The sequence below is a fragment of the Gracilinanus agilis genome, chromosome 5, assembly GCF_016433145.1.
Source record: "Gracilinanus agilis isolate LMUSP501 chromosome 5, AgileGrace, whole genome shotgun sequence".
In the NCBI taxonomy this organism is placed as follows: domain Eukaryota; kingdom Metazoa; phylum Chordata; class Mammalia; order Didelphimorphia; family Didelphidae; genus Gracilinanus; species Gracilinanus agilis.
In genome coordinates, this window is record NC_058134.1 from 217,220,662 (window position 1) to 217,230,522 (window position 9,861).

General features: G+C 48.2%; 1 protein-coding gene across 2 annotated transcripts in view; it reads right to left on the reverse strand.

Moving 5' to 3' along the window:
• SH3BP1 (SH3 domain binding protein 1) overlaps window positions 1-9,861 on the reverse strand; it is a 36,680-nt gene that overhangs the window by 8,602 nt on the left and 18,217 nt on the right. For both annotated transcript variants that reach the window (XM_044679715.1, XM_044679716.1), the window contains 9 exons: window positions 8,516-8,651; window positions 7,916-7,984; window positions 7,509-7,599; window positions 4,632-4,777; window positions 3,630-3,741; window positions 2,417-2,498; window positions 1,843-1,923; window positions 1,541-1,657; window positions 852-949 (listed from right to left, as the gene is read on the reverse strand). In XM_044679715.1, the coding sequence (XP_044535650.1) occupies window positions 852-949; window positions 1,541-1,657; window positions 1,843-1,923; window positions 2,417-2,498; window positions 3,630-3,741; window positions 4,632-4,777; window positions 7,509-7,599; window positions 7,916-7,984; window positions 8,516-8,651 (932 nt within the window). The remainder of the gene's footprint in view (window positions 1-851; window positions 950-1,540; window positions 1,658-1,842; window positions 1,924-2,416; window positions 2,499-3,629; window positions 3,742-4,631; window positions 4,778-7,508; window positions 7,600-7,915; window positions 7,985-8,515; window positions 8,652-9,861) is intronic.

The window sequence follows — 9,861 nt, forward strand, 5'->3', positions numbered from 1 at the left end:
CTCTCTCTCTCTCTCTCTCTCTCTCTCTCTCTCTCTCTCTCTCTCCCCCTCTGTCTCTCTGTTTCTCTCTCTCTCTCTCTCTCTCTCTGTTTCTCTGTCTCTCTCTCTCTCACACACACACAGAGAGACACACACACATGTGCATACACACACTCACACTCATACACAAACACATGTATAGACACAGCCAAACACACAGATACACACAGAATGGGCAGTTTTATTGTGAGAAGAAACTTGAAAACTGAGGATGAGAAGAGAGATCCCAGTGGGTGGAGCAGGGTCTGCCTAGCTCTCTAACTTCTGTTCCAAAGTCTCCTGGTGAAGGGTGGCAGGGAGAGGAAAGGCCCCTTAGTTTCCAGAGCCAGAACTCTGGTGCTGGTAGGAGTGAGGGGATCTCTGTAGGTGTGTATATGTCTATGTAGGTGTGTCTGTCTGCAAGAGGGATGACCGTGCCAGGCACTCCCTGCCTCTAACACAGACACATCACTTCTTTTTTTTTTTAATAACCCTTATCTTCCATCTTAGAGTTAATACTATGTATTGGTTCCAAGGCAGAAGAGCAGTAAGGGCTGGGCAATGGGAGTGAAGTGACTTGCCCAGGGTTACATAGCTGGAAAGTGTTTGAGGCCAAATTTGAACCCAGGACCTCCCATCTCTGGACCTGGCTCTCAATCCATTGAGCCACTGAGCTGCCCCCAGACACATCATTTTTCCACTGGGGATAGGGCTCTGGAATAGGTGCGAGGAAAGAGGCTGGCAGGAGTCACACACAGAGACACAAATATATACATGTACAGACACACATATAGGCATGTTCTTTCACACATACACATAGAAGAAGACTTTACCTCCTGGGAAAAGAGTGTCTGAGTTCTGGATCAATGCCTCCACCACACCCACTACCTGGATGGAGGACACTGAGGCTGTGTCCAGCTGAGCCTGGTCCCTGAGATGGGGAGTAAAGAGGTCATCATTAGCTCTGGGCTCCAAGCCTCAGCTCCTCTTCCCTCTGCCCCTCTTCCGTGACTTCCTAGCAAAGTGAACTTGACCCTCACCTGGCCCCCCAGGAAAGGCCAGGCTCAAGGTTCATGGTGGGGAAGGCACCTGAGCACACACTGTCTGAAGGAATTTCATAACAGAGGTAAGACTAGAACCCTTGACACCTGAGTTCAGTTCTGCCTTTCGATCAAATACTATCTCTATTTCTAGCCTCCACTAAAGGCTTCTTTCCTCTGATGCCTTCCCCTGGTCTGGAAGAGACTCTGAGTTCAGAAAGGCTCGAGCAGGTCCTACCAAGCTCAAACGCCAACCCTGACATTCGCCATTCTCAGGACACCCCCAGCTCGGACATTATATGCTTGAAGGCCCCTTCGAGCCCAGATGGTCCATATTTGAAGGCCCCTGCCAGCCCTGGAATTCCCTGTTCTGAGGCCCCCTCCAAGTTCTGACATTCCACATTCCAGTATCTTTTGCTAAGGCCCCTCCCGGCCCAGGTACTCCTTTCTAGGCCTAAGGTTTCTGGGTTCTGGGCTCCTACCCATCCCTTGTGGGTGGCCACAGCAGGTTGGGCCCCAGGACAATGGCGATGTTGCTTGGAGTCATCTTGTTCACCTCCTGCTCTTTGGCCAGCCTAGCTAGGAACTTGATCAAGTACCTGGGGGAGGAGAGGAGAGTCGGGAGAAGGAACCCGAAGTGTTCTGAGGCTCCTGCCAGAGTGAAGCTCCTCATCCTCAGGCTCTGAATGAGCCTCCCTGAAACCCACCTCCCTCTCGCCGCCCATCCTATCCCCCACTCAGGGGAGATCCAAGTTGGGTCCCCTGACTGCACTGTGGGACCCACCTCAAGTTGTTGAGATTCTCCTTGGGCAGTTTTCCACATACTTCTCGGAGGCCCTCAAGTCGGGCCATTAGCTCCTTCTGACTGGATATGAGGAAAGAAGGGATACAAATTGGAAAAATCCATGGGATTTGGGATGAGGAAAAAAACACTGGGAAGGAAAGGCTTCCAACTCTCCCATTCATTTTCTTTTCTTTTTTAAGCCCCTACCTTCTGTCTTCAAATTGATACTACATATTTGTTCCAAGGCAGAAGAGTAGGAAGGGCTAGGCAATTGGGGTTAAGTGACTTGCCCAGGGTCACATAGCTAGGAAGTGTCTTAGGCCAGATTTGAAACCAGGACCTCCTATCTCTAGGCCTGACTCCTTATCCATTGAGCCACTTAGCTGCTTCTGTTCATTTTCATAAGCTTATAGACATATTTGAGGGGACTTGGTGGCCATTGAGGCTCATCTTCCCCCATCAGTGGCTCAGAGTGGCTAAGTAACTTCCCCAGATGCTAAGTGTCTGAGGAAGACTTGAACTCAGATCTTCCTGGCAGTAAATCTGCCTCACTTGGCTTTCTGCCCTCACTTACTTGGCAGCTCTCATCCAATCTTCATAGAGCTCAAATGTCATAAGGGGCTCAGGAAGCTCTCGGAGGTAGGACTTGAGGGCCCCTGGAGAAAGGAGGAGAGAAATGAGAGGTGACTTCATTCCTATGACCAGATTTTCATCCCAGCACAGCCTTCCCAGCTTAGAACCACTCAAAACACAATGGTGAAGGGGGCAGCTGGGTAGCTCAGTGGATTGAGAGCCAGGCCTAGAGACAGGAGGTCCTGGGTTCAAACCTGCCCTCAGATGCTTCCTAGCTGTGTGACCCTGGGCAAGTCATTTAGCCCCCATTGCCTATCCTTACCACTCTTCTGCCTTGGAGCCAATACACAGTACTGGCTCCAAGAGAGAAGGTAAGGGTTTAAAACAAAACAAAACAAAACAAAAAAACACAATGGTGAGGACTAATTCCTCCTGAAGCCCCTTGGTCCCATCCCCATCTAAACCTGCTTTCAGAACATCATCTGATACTCTCACTGGCATTTCAACAGAAAAATGCTTCATCCAAAGGAATGAAACATGAATGGTTGAATCAGCTACCTGCAAGTGAAATATTTTCCAGGCCAGAAAAGCCACCAAATCATTGTTAAAAAGATCTTGATTTTTATGTTTCCTCCAGAACAGCACTCTGCCCCAAATGTGACATATCCTGTAGGGGTTGGTTGCTTTGTTGGTTAGTTTTGCCAAACTCTACTTCCTCTCCCCACTCTGCCTTTCTTTGTTGTTTTTTTGTAATAAGGGATGTTTCATGGGTGATGGAGGGGGAGGGATATTCCGGGAAATGAAAGTGACATAAAAGCTAAAGGGACCAAAAAAAGATAGAAACAAAAGGAGGGAAGGAGGGAGGAAGAGAGGAAAGAATAAAAGAGGATGATGTGAAAAAAGGGAGAAAGAGGACAGAAAAAGGAAAGAGAAGAAAGGAGAGAGAGGAGAGAGAAAAGAAAAACAGGAAGAAAGGAAAATAATAGGAAGGAAGGAAGGAGGGAGGGAGGGAAGGAAGGAAGAAAAGAAAGAGGGAAGGAGGGAAAGAAGGAAGGAAAGAAAGAGGGAAGGAGAGAAGGGAAGAAAGGAAGGAAGGAAAGAGAGAAGGAAGGAATGGCTAAAAAGAGAAAGGAAGATGAAAGGAAAAAAAACAATGAAAAGCCAGCATGTGCCCAGCTAGTCCTCATGCCCAGCCCAGTCTGGGGCCCTGGTACCAGCAACAGCATGAGGGTCAGAGCAGAATTCCTCCAGGCTGCTGGGATTGAGAGCCATTGTCTGCTTCAGTCTCTTGAGCACGGAGGCCCCTGCTGCCAGCCGGAAGAGGCCCTAGGGAAATGGAAGGCCATTGTTGTGGAGGGTTGCCCACTGAGGCAAAGAAGTCAGGGAGAAGAGAGGCCTGGGGGTGGCAGAGTCCCCACAGAGGTCTGAGGAAGAAAAGAAGGGATGGATAATGGGAAGAAGTGAATCTAGGTAAAGGGATGGGACTAGCTGCCAAGGAGGGTGGGGAGAGAGGAAGCAAGGCCTGGGTGCCTTGGACTCACTGCCCCCCGCCCTCCAAGGAGGGCAGCCTCTCTCTCCAATCTCAACTTTGAAGTTGAAACGTTACTTCCAACCATGCCATCTAACATCGTGCACCCAGGAAAAAACCCGACACACTTCTTCACCCTGAAGCAGACATGACTGATTGTGGCTTCGCCCACCTTGGGAGCATTGAATCATGTTCTTAGCCTGCAGATCTGCATGACAGAATTCCCAACACTAGTGATGAGCCAGAAGGGGGTAAAGGGGGCTCATTTCAGAAGCAGGAGGGGCCCAGTTTTTGGTACCAGCCCTGACTTTAATCTGCTGTGTGACCCTGACCAAATCATCTGAGCTCTCAGGGCACCTTACCTGGGATACATTAGCCCTGGCCTGCCTCTCTCATAGGGTTGTTGAGAGATATATGTGGAAGTCCTTATCAAACATACCAGCTGGGTTTGAATCCCAGCTCTGCTCACTATCTGTAGTATTAGGCATTTCCCTTCTCCAGGCCTCAGTTTTCCCATCTATAAAATGGGAAGACTAGATGAACCAGTCTCTAAGTACTAATCCAACTCTCCTTCTACAATCCTCTATAGCCAAGTGGGCTAAGTAGTCTTACTTTGCCACCTGGGAAGATGATTTCACCAGCCTCCTGGGTATGGGCTGGGTCCTGTGGGTGCCCTTCTCCCTCCTACCTCTTCCTTCATGCCTTCAGACAGAAGCATCAACACACAGGCCTCCAGAGGCAAGGCAATGTCCCGGCCCATTTCCTGGAGATGGGTCTTCAGGGCCACCCCAAACACTTGGGTGGAGGGAGCATCTGACAGGTGGCTGCTACTATCTGTGTGGGGAAGAGGAAATCAGATGGGATGAAAAGAGAGAGTGCCCCTCCTTGGAAAGAATAGCCATGGAGGTAAGACATGAGACTGAAAAGATCCTTTAGCTACTCTCCATTTATCATTTCTAAGCCCTTAGATGACCCTCCCCGCCTTCTCTCCTCCCAGTTCAGGTCAGGAATCCCCTCGTTGAAGGAAACTCCATGCTATGGGAAGTATGCTGGACTTGGGTCAGAAGGTCTGGGTTCAAATCACGCCTTGTCCTTATGATCTATACCACTTTGGGCCTCTGTTCCTCATTTCCTCTTCTGTAAAACTAGCTGACCTCAGAAGTCCCTTCCAAATCCACATCCAGGTCCCTCTCAGTGTATATAGGAGAAAGAACTCTGTCCTTCCCTCCCATTGGTCTGAAAGGAGCAGATTTTCTTCTTTTTCCAGTGGAAGGGAAACAGGAATTCATGAAAACAAAGGGGTGTGGATTGGAAACTTTTTCATGAAAATCACACACAGAGGAAGCTGAGTGGCTCAGTGAATTTAGAGGCAGGAGGTCCTGGGTTCAAATCTGGCCTCAGATACTTCCTAGCTGTGTGGCCCTGAGCAAGTCACTTAGCCCCCATTGCCTAGCCTTGACCACTCTTCTGCCTTAGAACCAATACACAGTATTCATTCTAAGATGGAAAGTAAGGGTTTAAACACACACACACACACGGGCAACTAGATGACTTGGTAAATAAAGAGTCATGTCTGAAGATGGGAGGTCCTGGGTTCAAATGTGACTTCAGATACTAACTAGTGGTGTGATCCTGGCCATGTCACTTAACCCCAACCCACTTAGCCCTTACTACTCTTCTGTCTTGGAACCAATTCTAAGATGGAAGATAAGGGTTTAAAAAACATTCTCTACCCACACACACAGAGAGAATTCAGAAGCAGTATATGGCTTTGAATCCTGGCTTCTCTGTGGGATGCTGGGCAAGTTATTTGCCCCTCCTAAACCTCAGTTTCCCTACTTGTCAATTGGGAGGGAGAGAGGAGCCATCCCTGTTTTCCCAGGCACACTTATTAGCAAAGACTCCTAGACACTTCACAAAAGCTTATTGGATTGGAGGGAGTTGGACTAAATGATCTCTAAAGGATCACTCTAATTTCTTAGTTAATCATGTTTACATTAGACAGGACTGAGGCTACACCTTCAAAAGTCTGGAGGTGGTGGGGGAGAGGAGAGGCAAAGTTTTCCTTATTCATCATTCTCCACTTCAACCTTCCCCACCCCACTTCCCTTTAAATCCCTCTTGTCCAACACCCATTGCTTCTAGGAGCGTTCTCAGAGCCCCCAGAGGAGGCACAGTGACCCAAACCAAAGCCATTCCCCACTCCGTCACCAACCACCAGGGAGCCTGCTTTTTCCTTTCCTCCATCAGGGATACATATAAAATTTCTGGAAATTTGGAAGCCACTGGTGGGGGGAGGGGGCATGGAGAATGGGTGGCAAATTCAATTAAAGGGGGTCCCAACATTTTCAAGTTCAAGTAGACCTTTGGAACGCCCTGCATATACTATCCAGGTTTGGTATTGGATATTGTTCTTTCGGCATCTGTGGTAGGTCTGAACTCACTTTGTTCATTCAGAAACAAAACAGTTCATATAATTTTCCCTTCTATGTTTGTAGCATTTAAAAAAAAACATTTCCTCTGTATGTATTATGTTGCCTTTAATATCACCAGTAAAATATAAGCTGCTCGAGGGCAAGGACTGCTCTCATTTTTGTCTCTGTTTCCAGCACCTAGGACAGAGCCTGGCCACCAGGGTGCTCATGGTCACTCCCCCAATCCAACAATTCAATTCCATCCAAGAAAAATTTATCAAGAGCTGGATGGCTCAGTGGATAGAGAGCCAGGCCTAGAAATGGAAAGTCCGAGGTTGAAACCTGGCCTCAGACATTTCCTAGCTGTGTGACCCTGGGCAAGTCACTTAACCCCCACTGCCTAGCCCTTACCACTCTTCTGCCTTGGATCCCCTACTTAGTATGGATTCTAAACTAGAAAAGGGGTTAAAAAAAAAAAGAGACTGTTCTGGTGACAAAGGTGACCAGGCCCTGCCCTGGAATAGCCGTGAGCTAGTCAGAGCAGGTGCTACTATGATGCTTTTTCACATGGTCTCTGCTATCTAACGCCAGTCTTGGTTGGCACTTTGGTTAATTCTGCTCCACTTTCCCTCCCCCACTATTTGATTCTTTATTATAGAAGCTGTCTGGATCTCTCAGGGAGCCAGAGGAAGGAAAGCTATATTGGGAAATACAGAGTCCCCAATATTAGTGCAGTTTGAAACAAAACACTAGCACTAAAACCTGAAATGATAAAAATGAGGTCGAAATTTTTAAAATAAAAAAGGAAACATGTTCCAAATCATAGCTTTGGAATTAGAAGGGTCCCCTCAGAGACCATCTAGTGGAAGCCCTCTCATTTTACAGATGAGGAAACAGGCCTAGGAAAACAGGGATTTTGACCAAGGACACAGGCAATATTAGGAATGAGAAAGCATGTTTAAACCCAGCTTCTGGTTCTCCAGAGCCAGCACTTGTTCTGTTCTGCTGTGGGGGCATCAAGGATAAGGTGGGAAATGACTTGGCTGAGGTCACAGAGGCCTTAAAAGGAGTTTAGAGTCTGGAGCTCCCCATTAAATCCAGATGCCTTTGGCAGGGCTGGGGCAGGGACTGGAGGGAGCTATTGCCAGTACCTGTGTGGCTATGACTCTCCTTCAGCTCAGCCAAGGCTGTATCCAATGAGCTTAAAGACTTGCGGTGGTAATTGGCCTGGAGCTCCAGCAGCTGTTCAAGAAGAGGAACGAGATGAGGGCAGTGAGGGGAGTCTTGGGGGCCAAGAAATCAGGGATTCCAGCGTCTGAGCTCCTCTCCCACCTCCCCCAAGGCCACCCTGGGAGAGGACCTCCATCAGTGCAGGAAGAGGCTCACTGTCCCCCTGCTGGGAGGTGGGAAGCTTGACAGCCTCTTCCTCCTCCTCCAATTGGGGAAGCCAGGGTACCTTTCCACTCCCCAGCCCTAGAACTCTCCCCACTAGTCTGACCATACCCCCTGGGGCAGGGATTCGGGGCAGAGATGGAGAAGGACTCCTGGAGACCCTTACATTGATGAAGTGGTTGGCGTAGCTGTCTTCCTTCGTAGCAAAGTGATAGAGATCGGACAGATACTCATCCTGGGAGAGATGTAGCAGGGCTCCAAACGGCTCTGGGTCAGTCCCAGCCTTCCTCCCCACCCCTAAGCCTGTCCTCCTGGGCTTGCCTCTAGTTCGGGCAGGGATGACAGCCCGTAATGATCCCTCCTCCCCAGCATAATATGAACTCTCTGATGACAGCCGATGCTTTGTGCTGGTTTTTCCATTCCTAGCACCTAATAGTGGGCCAGGCATAGAGTAGGCACTCGATAAGTGCTAGCCAAACTGAACTGGACTGAACTGAACTCCCAGGTCCCTCATATCCTTGGCTACTTACTACCCATGTGCCCATGGGGCCATTCCTTTTTTAGTTGCCCACTTTTTTAAAAAATTGATATTTTTATAATTGCATTTCAATAAAATTAATTCCTTATTGGCTTCCACTCAGAGCAAAATTATCCCTATTACACAGGAGGAAACAGACTGAGAAATGAACCATGACTTGCCCATAGTGAGATCTATCTCCATTAGGTCTCTCTGTCCAGAATCATGGAAGCTGAGAATTCCACTCACCTTGGACTGCTCTACCTTCCTCTTTAGTTCTTCCTCTTCTTCCTTCAGGGTCTCCAGCTTATTGGTTGTGGTGTTATGACCCCCAGGACCCCCCATACCTGGTCCAAGGCTTGAAGTTTTGGCCATCTGACTGAGCCTGGAGAAGGGTCAGGAGGAAAAAGCCACAATGCCCAAGTCATCCGAGTTCCTGGCAGCTCCTAAGGGACTCTGGGATTCTCATGCAAATTAGCTCACTAGAGTATTCCCTTGGCCAGGAAAGGGATGTACACATACATGCCCCCTGTGGCCTCTGGGAAGCACAGCCTAGTCTGAGCCTTTCCTCAGGGGTCACAGAAAGCCTGACCAACCAGTTCACTCAACACCAAAGCCCCGACACACACAAACCGTGCAAAAAAAGCGCCTTGTCAAAAAGCACAAGACATAGACAAGAATATATGTGCCCACCATCACACACACACACACACACACACACACACACACAGATGATAACAGCATCCTCTTAAATATCCTATATATCAAGCATAGTATGATAGTATGCCTAGAGAAGTTTCCCACAGAAGCCTCCCAGGCTCAATTGCTGTGTGACTTTGAACAAACAATTAACCTCTCTGGGCCTCTTTATCTACAAATGGGGATAAAAAGGAGCCTTCTCTCCCCTTCCTCCACCCCACCCCCCACCCCCACATGCCTACCCAAGGCTGCTATCAGACCTTTTAAGGTTACACAAGTGTTGTCTGCTGGGAAGTGCATTTTGGAGTTTACCCTGACCCCCAAGACCATGGAATTAGCTTTGATAAGTTATACCCACCCAATATTCCTAGGAGTGTTGTGAAGACCCTGAAAAGTGTTGAGTTAGTCTTCAAAGGTGATAAAAACAGGGGCTGTCATTACTTCCGTTATAAATGCCATTGGTTTAAAGAGGAGGGGACTGAGGCTTAGAGAGAGGAGATGATGTGTTTAGGGTCACATAGCTAGGAAGTTGTAGATCCTGGAACTGCACCTTGGGTCTTCTGGCTCCAAATCCAGGGCCTTTGTACCAATAGCATCTTGTATGGCTATTCACAGTTCATGTGTGTGCACAGAAACAGACGGGTGCATGTGCCCACCGTGTGAGTACACCCATGGCTACAGCACATGCTCTCACTTGTGCATACATGTAGAAGCATGTATCATCAACACATGCGTGCTAGGCTAACACATTTGCACAAACACTAACAGATTTTTATATAATCATACACCAAACAAGCTCACATCCATGAGCACCTAAGAGAATGCTTGTTTAGAAAGAAAGATAGAAAGAAAGGAAGGAAGGAAGGAAGAAAGAAAGAAAGAAAGAAAGAAAGAAA